Source organism: Erythrolamprus reginae, chromosome 13, assembly GCF_031021105.1.
Source record: "Erythrolamprus reginae isolate rEryReg1 chromosome 13, rEryReg1.hap1, whole genome shotgun sequence".
Taxonomy (NCBI): Eukaryota; Metazoa; Chordata; class Lepidosauria; order Squamata; family Dipsadidae; genus Erythrolamprus; species Erythrolamprus reginae.
This window is the reverse complement of record NC_091962.1, coordinates 11,201,946-11,214,514: the sequence shown is the minus strand read 5'-3', so window position 1 is coordinate 11,214,514 and position 12,569 is coordinate 11,201,946. Positions and strand designations below refer to the sequence as shown.

The following is a 12,569-nucleotide window of genomic DNA, read 5'->3' as shown; positions in this document are numbered from 1 at the left end:
GCGTTACTAGATAAATGGTCAAAGCAATGGAAACTGCAGTTTAATGTTTCCAAATGTAAAATAATGCACTTGGGGAAAAGGAATCCTCAATCTGAGTATTGCATTGGCAGTTCTGTGTTAGCAAAAACTTCAGAAGAGAAGGATTGAGGGGTAGTGATTTCTGACAGTCTCAAAATGGGTGAGCAGTGTGGTCGGGCAGTAGGAAAAGCAATTCGTCTGAACCAGTAGCAACCCACTGATGACGTCATGATAACATCACCGAAGTGGATCGGTTGGTGCCGGTCCATGGGCAACGCTATCTTTTTTTTTAAAAAAAATATTTTTTAAAAAATTGAATGTTTTTTGAATTTTTAAAAATTATTTCCTTCTGAACATGTGTACCGTGTATGCAGTCACCATATTTTTTAAAATTCAATGTATCGCATTCTGGTTTGGGCAGCGATATATAAAAATTCTACGTGCAGCTGGCTCTGTCCAACTCAGCAGGCTCTTTCGCCAAGTTCTCAAGAAGGTCCTACTTATAGAAGGACACCCCCAGGTTCCACTGGCTGAGCGGAGAGCAAAATTTGGAGAGCCCAGCATTGAAAGGTCTCCACTCCCCCCCCCCCATTCCTGAAGACCTAAATAATATTTGTTTATCGGGCCTCTTGACGTCGTTTGTCCAGCAGCCTTTTATCGGAGTTGGAATCGGACCTTTGGACTTTGTCGTGAACCCACCGGACAAAGCATTGTCTTGTCCAGATTGTTGCTCTGTCTTCTGGGCCCGATGACCTCAATCTTTCCTTCTCTTTGAGCTGTTTGGGGATTCTGGTAAACCTCCAGAGTAGAACATTTCACCCCTAGAGCCCCAAATTATGAGGGCGGTTAATAGTCCTCACCAGTTGATTCTCGACTTACGACGTCCTATTTAGTGAACGTTCGAAATGACAACGGCGCTGAAGAAATGCAACTTACAATCATTTTTCAACACTTAATTGTAGGATTTCCCCCCTGTGGTTATGTAAATTCAAAATAATAATAATAATTATTATTATTATTATTATTATTATTATTATTATTAATTGGATTTGTATGCCGCCCCTCTCCGCAGACTTGGGGCGGCTAACAACAATAACAAAACAGTATAATCCAATATTAAAAACAGTTAAAAACCCTTATTATAAAACCAAACATACGTACAGACATACCATGCATAAAATTGTAAAGGCCTAGGGGGAAAGTGTATCTCAGTTCCCCCATGCCTGGCGGCAGAGGTGGGTTTTAAGCAGCTTACGAAAGGCAAGGAGGGTGGGGGCAATTCTAATCTCTGGGTGGAGTTGGTTCCAGAGGGCCGGGGCCGCCACAGAGAAGGCTCTTCCCCTGGGTCCCGCCAAGTGACATTGTTTGGTTGACGGGACCCGGAGAAGACCCACTCTGTGGGACCTAACTGGTCGCTGGGATTCTTGCAGCAGAATTCAAAATTCAAACGTGTGTCAATTGACTCATATTTATGATGGTCACAGTCCCCTTTCCCGACTCCCTAACAAGGGTGGTGGTGGCCAAATTCATTTAACGACCATGGGACTAACTTAGCGACTTCACAACGCAGAGAAGCCGTACAATGGGGCGAAGCTCAATTATTGACTCGTTTAGCAATTTTAAAAATTGGGGCTCGACGGCGGTCGAAAGTCTAGGACGATTTGTATTAGTTAGCAAACTTAGCAAGCTCACCTCCCTGCTCAGGTGCACAGATTCCGCCAGGAACTTAAGCGTGTAAAAATATTGGCCCCCATTGTGCGGAGTTTGTCCGTGTGAAGCACAAATGTTGGCTGCAGATTCCTGCAATGGGCAGGGGTTGGACTACATGCCCTCCAGGGTGCCTCCCAACTTTGTTCAACCTCAGTTCTTTCAGTAGAGTCTGAATTCAGAATAACAAGAGTTGGAGGTCTTCTAGTCCAACCCCCTGCCAACACATTTCAAGAGTCTCACATGACAAAATCAACAGTCGAAAGACTGACGAACTCCTTTTGAAAAATCAAACTTCACACCCGAGTCCTTTTCCCACGGTTTTGTGTGACCTGTGAGGTCACCTCCCAAAGTGTTAAGCCGTGGCTTGTAACGTAGCATTGTTGGCTAACCCTGGGATGTCTTGACAAGCCATCATCGCAGGCCACAAATGAGTAACGTTGCAAGTTTATTTACTTCGGGATTTGATGCGTCAATCTCATTTATTTATTTATTTATTTATTTATTTATTTATTTAGTTAATTAGTTAGTTAGTCAGTCCAATACACAATGATATATATATATATGTGTAGATTGTTCTGAGTTCGGGTTTTGCCCTGTGTAATATTTTGCATGTTTATGCGACGTTTCGGTGAAATCACATCCACCATCATCAGGCTGAAGTTTCCAAGCTTCGCGCTGTTGTAAAATGGATATATATATATATGCCACATGATTTTTTGCTGAATTTGAAAATTAAGGGAGACTAGGATAGATCTATTTCGGCCTTATTTTGGCCTCATCAGCTAGCCATACCCACTGGGACTTGAACCTGCAACCTTTGCCTTGTAAGGCAGAGAATTGTCCTCTAGGCTACAGTATCCAATCCCTTCAGCTCTGCACCAGGGAAGGGTTACATATTTTTGTGTCGAATTCATATATATATATGAATTCATGAGTATCTATCTATCTATCTATCTATCTATCTCCTCTATAACCTTCATCATGTATTTTATTATGTGTGTGTGTGTGTGTGTGTATGTATGTATGTATGTATATATATATATACACACACACACACACACACACACACATACACACACACACACACACACAATAAAATACATGATGAAGGTTATAGAGGAGATACTCATAGTAAAATATATCTAAGAAATAATAGAAAAGAAGATATAGTAATAGAACATATCAATGAAAGAATAGAAGAAGAGATATAGGAATAGAAGAAAGGTATAGGAGATATAGGAGAGCAATAGGACAGGGGACGGAAGGCACTCTAGTGCACTTGTACTCGCCCCTTACTGACCTCTTAGGAATCTGGAGAGGTCAACCGTAGATAATCTAAGGGTAAAGGGTTGGGGGTTTGGGGGTGACACTACGGAGTCCGGTAATGAGTTCCACGCTTCGACAACTCGGTGACTGAAGTCATATTTTTTACAGTCAAGTTTGGAGCAGTTAATATTAAGTTTAAATCTGTTGTGTGCTCTTGTGTTGTTGTAATTGAAGCTGAAGTAGTCGCCGACAGGCAGGACGTTGCAGCATATGATCTTGTGGGAAATACTTAGATCTTGTTTTCTCCCCCCTCTTGTCTCTCCGTCTCTTTTCTCACACCCCGGCGCTTGGGCTCAGCTGCTACGTCAATTTAGCAGCTAAGCCCGTCTCCATGGTCACCAGGCGGGTGACAGATCAACGCCCCGCAGACTCGAATTCTTGGGCACCTACTTCACCCTGCGAGCATCGCTCCCCGTATCCGAGGCGTGCTGCGAGGGACTGAGATGCTTCATATCCGGTTTGAGTCGCGAGGACGGCGTTTTCATTCCTGACGACTCGTCGAGCTGGTCTTGGTTTCTGCCCAGGATTTTGGTGGAAGCATCTCAGCCAGCTTCCAGGAGTTGGTGGATGGTGTGTGCGTGTGTGTGTGTATTTGTGTGTTGCCCTGCCTACCTGGCCTGTGTGGTGGGCGGGGTTGCTGTGTGTTGCCCAACTAGCATTGGAGGACCAAGGAAGACTTGGGATGAAGGGAAACGGAGGAGTTGCTTGGTTGGATCTTTCTCCCTTGTCCTTCTAACAGTGTTTGGGGGATTGTACCTTGTGGGTCTCACCTAAGGGTCTTTGGGGTGAGGGGGCTTCCCAGGGTGAGAAGGTTGCGTGTCTAAAAACATAGAAGCAAAGTTCTGCGCTGAACGTTGATCTCAACATTCATGAGTTCTCTTGAAGAAGGAAGACTACTGTAGCGCTCTCTACATGGGGCTACCTTTGAAAAGTGTTCGGAAACTTCAGATCGTACAGAATGCAGCTGCGAGAGCAGTCATGGGCTTCCCCAGGTATGCCCATGTTACAGCAACACTCCGCAGTCTGCATTGGTTGCCGATCAGTTTCCGGTCACAATTCAAAGTGTTGGTTATGACCTATAAAGCCCTATCATTCCCGGTTCCATCTGCCTGGGGTTGTCTTTAATCTCGCTTGGCTCTTGACCCCACGGAGAGTTATTTCAGGACCAGGGAGAGCGAAACACCAGAAGACGTGACAAAAAGCAATGGGTGGAAACTAACCAAGGAGAGAAGCAACGTAGAAATTTCCTGACAGTTAGAACAATTAACCAGTGGAACAGCTTGCCTCCAGAAGTTGTGAATGCCCCGATTGCTTCTTGTTCTACCCTCAGGTGTTCTGCGTGCCACCTTTGCCGCAGGTGCTGTAGGTTCACCATCATGGAACTAGACGCCCCCAATTCCCGCAGTTGTTCTATGGACGTTTTAGTTGCCTAATCCCCTAATCATCTTGGTTGCTCTTCTCTGCACCCTTTCCAGTATTCAACCCGGACACTTGGCGTGTTCCGACTTATCTTCCTTCCTAACAAACTCTGGTTCATCTGTGCGTTCCTGTCTTATCTACTCCGCCTTGAGTAAATTGTTGTCGTCGCCAAGCAACTGTGCGCTACAGGATCTTGGAACAGGATGGCAGCGTAGTGTTGCCGGCATCAGATCTTGGTCTCAATTTGCCAGGGATCTACAATGGTCCCTCTACTTACGAACTTAATTCGTTCCGTGACCAGGTTCTTAAGTAGAAAAATTTGTAAGAAGAAGCAATTTTTTCCCATAGGAATCAATGTAAGAGCAAATAATGCGTGCGATTGGGGAAACCACAGGGAGGGTGGAGGCCCTGTTTCCTACCAGGAGATTCCTAGAGAGGCCCCACGGAGGCTTCTCCCTGCCTTTTCCGGCCCCGTTTCCTCCCAGGAGATTCCTAGAGAGGCCCCACGGAGGCTTCTGCCTGTCTTTTCCAGCTGTGTTTCCTCCCAGGAGATTCCTAGAGAGGCCCCACGGAGGCTTCTCCCTGCCTTTTCCGGCCCCGTTTCCTCCCAGGAGATTCCTAGAGAGGCCCCACAGAAGCTTCTGCCTGTCTTTTCCAGCTGTGTTTCCTCCCAGGAGATTCCTAGAGAGGCCCCACGGAGGCTTATCCCTGCTTTTTCCAGCCCTGTTTCCTCCCAGGAGATTCTTAGAGAGGCCCAACAGAAGCTTCTCCCTGCTTTTTCCAGCCCTGTTTCCTCCCAGGAGATTCTTAGAGAGGCCCCACAGAAGCTTCTCCCTGCTTTTTCCAGCCCTGTTTCCTCCTAGGAGATTCCTAGAGAGGCCCCACGGAGGCTTCTCCCTGCCTTTTCCGGTTACAGTTTCGGAGGCTCATTTGTAAGTGGAAAATGGTTCTTGTGAAGAGGCAAAAAAATCTTGAACACCCGGTTCTTATCTAGAAAGGTTCGTAAGTAGAGGCGTTCTTAGGTAGTGGTACCATTGTATTCTCCTCGTAACCCTGTTTCTTTTACACACACACACACACACACACACACACTTATAGTGTCAATCCTTTTGGTCTGACCATCAAATGACCGAAAGCCATTGAGCTGGAATGCGGAGATTTATTTGAATTTTTCAAAGCTGCGAGAGGGTTGGTGTCTTTCGACATCCCTGATGTCCTCCCGACACCACCGACACCCAACTGGCGGTTTCTTGGTCCCGGTCTGTTTCTCCTTGACGTAACAACCCTGCACCCATCACAACCACCACCACCACCACCGCACCCATCACTTCTTCTTCCCCACTTTCTCTTTCTTGATCTCCTTGGCCAGCTCGCCAATCAGCCGCCAGTATTCTCCGAACTTCAACTCCTGGTCGTTGTTGACGTCCAAGGCTCTCATTTTCTCATCCAGGTCCCCGACGTTCTTCGAAAGAAGAGCGGGGAAAGAAAAAGGGGAGGGAAATGTATTTATTTACTTATTGCATTTATAGAAACATAGAAACATAGAAGTCTGACGGCAGAAAAAGACCTCATGGTCCATCTAGCCTGCCCTTATACTATTTTCTGTATTTTATCTTAGGATGGATCTATGTTTATCCCAGGCATGTTTCAATTCAGTTCCTGTGGATTTATCTACCACGTCTGCTGGAAGTTTGTTCCAAGCATCTACTACTCTTTCAGTAAAATAATATTTTCTCACGTTGCTTTTGATCTTTCCCCCAACTAACTTCAGATTGTGTCCCCTTGTTCTTGGGTTCACTTTCCTATTAAAAACACTTCCCTCCTGGACCTTATTTAACCTTTTAACATATTTAAATGTTTCGATCATGTCCCCCCTTTTCCCTTCTGTCCTCCAGACTCTACAGATGGAGTTCATGAAGTCTTTCCTGATACGTTTTATGCTTAAGACCTTCCACCATTCTTGTAGCCCGTCTTTGGACCCGTTCAATTTTGTCAATCTCTTTTTGTAGGTGAGGTCTCCGGAACTGGACACAGTATTATTCCAAATGTGGTCTCACCAGCGCTCTATATAGCGGGATCATAATATCCCTCTTCCTGCTTGTTATACCTCTAGCTATGCAGCCAAGCATCCTACTTGCTTTCCCTACCGCCTGACTGCACTGTTCACCCATTTCGAGATTTATAAGCTGCCCATTCCAAAACGGACCCTGATTTGCTACCGATTCGTCGACCCGCTGCTACCAGTTCGGCCGAATTGATAGCAGATCAGATTAGATGTTAGATTTCTATGCCGCCCCGAGTCTTGGGAGAGGGGCGGCATACAAATCTAATAAATTATTATTATTATCATTATTATCATTATTATCATTATTATCATTATTATCATTATTATCATTATTATCATTATTATCATTATTATCATTATTATCATTATTATCATTATTATCATTATTATCATTATTATCATTATTATCATTATTATCATTATTATCATTATTATCATTATTATCATTATTATCATTATTATTATCATCATTATCATCATTATCATCATTATTATCATTATTATTATCATTATTATTATTATTTCACCTCTGGGAAAACGCATACCGTCCGCCCCCGGTTCTCTTAAACCAGGTGGGCCCCCCCCTCCTCCCTGTCCCCCCTCCCTTCCCCTTGAAGTGCCCACCTTCATCAGGGTGGGCAACTGGAGAGTGACCAGCTCTTTAAATTCCCCGGTGGTCAGGGTGCCCTTGTTGCCTTCGCGGGCGGCGTACTTGAAGAAGATATCGACGACTTTCTCGATCGCTTTCTCCAGCTCCGTCAGTTCGCTGCTGGCCATGGCAAGGAGGCGGGTGGTCCGTCTTACGTCGGAGGTTTGGGTGATGGGGCGGTGAGGCGGGCTGGCCGGAGAAGAGGAAGAAGAAGAGGAGGGTTGGAGGGGGGGAGATAAACGGCGGGGGGTGATGAAGAAGAAAGCTATCTACAGAGAGGTATTTTGCAGAGGTGGGCGTTGAAAAGCAAGCGGGTACTCCTCACGCATATGACCGCAGTTGTAAGGCGAAGAGAGGATGAGCAAAGGAGGTGGGGGTGGGGGTTAAGAAAGCTTAAAAATATTTAAATTCATCTTAGATTCTGTAGCTTCCTTCCTTCTTCCCTCTTGTCTGTCTGTCTTTCTTCTCTCTCTTCTTTTTCTTTCATCTTTATCTACTAATCCATCCATCCATGTACTAATTTTTCCCACTGTTCCTTCCTTCCTCTCTCCTCTTTCTTTCTTTCTTTCTTTCTTTCTTTCTTTCTTTCTTTCTTTCTTTCTTTCTTTCTTTCTTTCTTTCTTTCTTTCTTTCTTTCTTTCTTTCTTTCTTTCTTTCTTCCTTCCTTCCTTCCTTCCTTCCTTTCTCCTTTTTCTATTCTCTATTCTCTCTTTTTCTTTCATCTTTAATCTGCCTACTAATCCATCCATGTCTGTCTCTTCCTTCCCTCCCTTTCTTTTTCTCTCTTTTTTCTGTCTTTTTTCTTTTTCTTTAATTTTTACTCTAATCCACCCATCCATTTACTAATCTTTTCTAACCCTTCCTTCCTTCCTTCTCTCCTTCTTTCCTTCCCTCCCTTTCTTTTTTCTTTTTCTCTTTCTTTTTTCTCCTCTTTTTTCTTTTTCTTTCATCTTTACTTATTTTATCTAATCTACTAATCCGCCCGTCCATTTAGTAATCTTTTCTAACCCTTCCTTCTTTTTTCTTTTTCTTTCATCTTTACTATAATCCTATCTAATCTAATCCACATCGTTCCATTTATTAATCTTTTCTATCTCTCCCTTCCTTCCTTCCTTCCTTCCTTCCTTCCTTCTTCCCTTCCTCCCTCCCCTTCCTCTCTCTCTCTTTCTTTCTTTCCCTTTTTCTTTTTTCTCTCTCTTTTCTTAGGAATCTTTTCTAATGTTGGCTTGCTTGCTTCTTTCCTTGCTTCTTTCCTTCTTTCCTTCCTTCACTTCTTCCTTCCCCTTTTTTTCTCCCTCTTTTCTTTCTTTTGTTTTCTTTCATACTTACTCCAATCTAATCTACTAACCCACCCATTTTGGAATATTTTCTAATGTTTCCTTCCTTCCTTCCTTCCTTCCTTCCTTCCTTCTTTCCTTCCTTCCTTCCTTCCTTCATTCCTTCCTTCTTTCCTTCCTTCCTTCCTTCCTTCCTTCTTTCCACCCTTCCTTCCATCTTTCCTTCCTTCTTTCCTTCCCCTTTTTTTTCTCCCTCTTTTCTTTCTTTTGTTTTCTTTCATACTTACTCCAATCTAATCTACTAACCCACCCATTTTGGAATATTTTCTAATGTTTATTTGCTTCCTTCCTTCCTTCCTTCCTTCCTTCCTTCCTTCTTTCCTTCCTTCCTTCATTCCTTCCTTCTTTCCTTCCTTCCTTCCTTCCTTCCTTCTTTCCACCCTTCCTTCCATCTTTCCTTCCTTCTTTCCTTCCCATTTTTTTCTCCCTCTTTTCTTTCTTTCGTTTTCTTTTATACTTACTCCAATCTAATCTACTAACCCATCCATCCCTTTAAAAATCTTTTTTGTCCCTCCCTTCCCTTCCCTCCTTCCTTCCTTCCTTCTCACCCCCTGCCCTTTGTCCCCCCCCCTCCCCCAGGCCCCTTCCCACACAAGCTGCAGGGCCACTTACCTCCACCTGGGTCCGTTGCACTGAAGCCCTCCAGGTGGGGGGAGCGTTTTATAGGGCCGGGAATCGGGAGGTGGGGAGGGGAAGGGAAGGTTTGGCTACTCAAAGTATTCGGTTTCTTTTTCCACCGCCGGTGGGTTGACACAGCCTGCCTCTCCTCCCCACTTGGCAAAGATTCGGCAAAGCCTCTCTCTCTCTTTTTTTTTCACCCATAAACAGAGTTTTCCCTTGGAAACTCTGACTCCCAACCCGACTGGCCGGGGATTGAAAATAAAACCGGCCCTTCCACCACCACCACCAGCCCTGCAGAACAAAATTGGACCTTGTGGGGAATTAAAGGAGAGTTTGTATTCAATGTTTGCAAGTCTGGAAGGAACGAAGCGTCCCGTAAACGGGAAACCCTGGGGTTGTGTGTTTTTGTTGAGTTCTCTCCTTCCTCTAAACAGATGGGAATTCTCTCTGGTTTGGCCCAGCCAGACAAGGAATGAAGGAATGGGTTTTGTTTAGCTTGGTGGAGAAACAGGATGCGTCCCTCTGCCTGGGTTGGGTTGGGGCCAGGCAGCCCCCTGTGCCCAAATTATTGTGTTGCCCGGTCGGTCGAAATAGTTTCCTCGACTTTTCCTTCGAGCGAAATCAAGGAAACCCTGAAGTTTTCGGAAAGTCGAAAATGCACATTGAGCCAGGGTTAAATGGGGCTTAGGAAGGGAAAGGAAGAAGGGAAGGAAAAGGAAGGAAAGGAAATGGAAGGGAAGAAGAGATGAAAAAGAGGAAGGGAAGGGAAGGAAAGAAGGAAAAGGAAGGAAAGGAAAAGGAATGGGAGGAGAGGAGATGAAAAAGAGGAAGGGAAAGGGAGGAAAGAAGGAAAAGAAAGGGAAGGAAAGGAAAAGGAAGGGAAGGAGAGGAGAGGAGAGGAGAAGAGATGAAAAAGAGGAAGGGAAAGGGAGGAAAGAAGGAAAAGAAAGGGAAGGAAAGGAAAAGGAAGGAAAGGAGAGGAGAGGAGAAGAGATGAAAAAGAGGAAGGGAAGGGAAGGAAAGAAGGAAAAGAAAGGAAAGGAAAAGGAAGGGAAGGAGAGGAGAGAAAAGGAAAGAAGGAAGAGAAAAAAGGGAAGGAAATGAAAGGAAAAAGAAGAAGGGAAAGAAAGAAGGAAGGAAGGAAAAGAAAGGGAAGGAGAGGAAAAAGAGGAAGAGAAGAAAAGGATAGGAAAGATGAAGGAAAAGAAAGGGAAGGGAAGGAAAGGAAAAAAGGAGAAGGAAAAGAAGAAGGAGGAGGGGGAAAAGGAAAAGAAAAAAGAATGAAATGGAGAAGGAGGATGAGAAGGAAAAGGGAAAGGAAGGAAGGGAGAGAAAGAAAATGAAAGAAAGCAAAGAAAGAAGGAGAAGGAAAAGAAAGAATAAAAAAGAAGGAAATGGGGAAGGATGAGGGTGAGAAAAAGAAAAAAGAAAGAAAAAAGGAAAAGGAATTATTGTTGTTGTTATTGTTATTATTGTTATTATTAATTAGACTTGTATGCCGCCCCTCTCCAAGGACCCAGAGCGGAATAAAGAATAGAAAGAAAGAAAAAATAAAGGAAGGAAGGGAGAGGGAGAAGGAGAAAAAGGAAAGAAAGAAAGAAAAAGAAAGAGAAAGAGAGAAAGGAAGGGAGAAAGAAAGAGAGAAAGAGAAAGGAAGGAAAGAAAGAAAGAGAAAGAAAGAGAAAGAGAAAGGAAGGGAGAAAGAAAGAGAGAGAGAAAGGGAAAGGAAGGAAAGAAAGAAAGAAAAAGAAAGAGAGAGAGAAAGAGAAAGGAAGGAAAGAAAGAAAGAGAAAGAGAGAAAGGAAGGGAGAAAGAAAGAAAGAGGAAAAGGAGAAGAAGAAGGAAAAAGAAAAGTATTTTAAAAATGGAAAAAGAAAGAAAAAAAGGAAATGGAGAAGGAGGATGAGAAGGGAAAGGAAGGAAGGGAGAGAGAGGGAAAGAAGGAAAGAGTAGAAAGAAAAAGAAAAGGAAGGGAGAGAAAATGAAAGAAAAAGAAAGCAATGAAAGAAAGAAGGAGAAGGAAAAGAAAAAGGAGAAGGAAAAGAAAGAAAAGAAAAAGAATAAAATAGAAGAAGGAAATGGAGAATGAGGAGGATGAGAAGAAGAAAAAAGAAAGAAAAAAGGAAAAGGAATTATTATTGTTGTTATTGTTATTGTTATTATTAATTAGACTTGTATGCCGCCCCTCTCCGAGGACCCAGAGCGGAATAAAGAATATAAAGAAAGAAAAAATAAAAGAAGGAAGGGAGAGAGAGAAGGAGAAAAAGGAAAGAAAGAAAAAGAAAGAGAGAGAGAAAGGAAGGAAAGGAAATCAGAAAGAAAGAGAAAGAGAGAAAGGAAGGGAGGGAGGGAGGGAGAAAGAAAGAAAGATAGGAAGAGAGAGAGAAAGAGATAAAGGAAGGGAGAAAGAAAGAAGAAAGAAAGGAAAGAAAGAAAGAAAGAAAAGGGAGGGAGGGGAAAGAAGAAAAAGATAGAACAGTTTCCCCTTTAAGGCTTGTGATCTCAAGAGGTGAATCAGAGAAGCTACTTTCTAAATAAAGAAAATTAGCATAGGTTTTCTCTCTCTCTCTCTTGTTTAGTTGAAGGCCGAGAGCTGAAGGAGACCAAGGAAAGAGGACTCGCCCCTTCCGGGTGGAATCGTTCCCACCAGAAAAAGCCACTTTGCTGTATATTATCTCAGGTTAGTTTAGTGGCACCCCCGAGGAACCTCCAGCCTCAGTTGCAGTCTATCTCAGAATCCACCATCTGGAATAGTGAGGTTGCTTGTCTTGCACGGGGAGAGTTTTTTGAGAGTTCTCGGAATATTCTTGATGGGGGAATGAGAATCTGATTGGGTCCGAATCAGTCTGGGGGATTCTGGGAGTTGGAGTCCTCCTCTCCTGAAGCATGCTGGCTGGGGGATTCTGGGAGTTGGAGTCCACCCCTCTTAAAGCATGCAAACTGGGGGGATTCTGGGAGTTGGAGCCCACCGTTTTAAAGCAAGCTGGCTGGGGAATTCTGGACGTTCTAAACTTTGCCAAAGTTTGGTTTTATTCAGCCGGTTCAAGACATGAGAGGGGAGAGAGAAGGGACAGGCCTTCTGCCCATGCTCAGGAACACTCTTCCCCTCCGACTCCCCGGTGTGGAGAAGGAAGAAAGGAGACAAGGAAGAAGGAAAGAAGGAGGAGAAGGAAGGAAGGAGACAAGGAAGGAAGGAAGGAAGGAAGGAAAGAGGAGAAGGAAGGAAGGAGGAGAAGGAAGGAGACAATGAAGGAAGGAAGGAAGGAAGGAAAGAGGAGAAGGAAGGAAGGAGGAAAAGGAAGGAGACAATGAAGGAAGGAAGGAAAGAGGAGAAGGAAGGAAGAGAAAGAAGGAGACAATGAAGGAAGGAAGGAAGGAAGGAAAGAGGAGAAGGAAGGAGGAGAAAGAAAGAGACAAGGAAGGA

The 12,569-nt window shown here is 44.0% G+C and overlaps 2 protein-coding genes across 4 annotated transcripts in view; one reads left to right on the top strand and one right to left on the bottom strand.

The window, feature by feature from the left end:
• Positions 1-12,569, top strand: part of S100A1 (S100 calcium binding protein A1) — a 61,205-nt gene that overhangs the window by 32,986 nt on the left and 15,650 nt on the right. The window contains exons 1-2 of one of the 3 annotated variants that reach the window (XM_070766417.1): positions 3,416-3,624; positions 11,725-11,825. The gene's annotated coding sequence lies outside the window, so the exon portion shown is untranslated. Of the gene's footprint in view, positions 1-3,414; positions 3,625-11,724; positions 11,826-12,569 lie in introns of those variants that run through there. The other 2 variants (XM_070766418.1, XM_070766420.1) reach the window with 2 other exon arrangements.
• S100A13 (S100 calcium binding protein A13) lies at positions 5,613-9,382 on the bottom strand. Its single transcript, XM_070766416.1, has 3 exons — positions 9,137-9,382; positions 7,163-7,376; positions 5,613-5,935 (listed from the first exon to the last, which is right to left on the bottom strand). The coding sequence occupies exons 2-3, from the start codon at positions 7,313-7,315 to the stop codon at positions 5,798-5,800; spliced, it is 291 nt and encodes a 96-aa protein (XP_070622517.1). The 5' UTR covers positions 7,316-7,376; positions 9,137-9,382; the 3' UTR covers positions 5,613-5,797.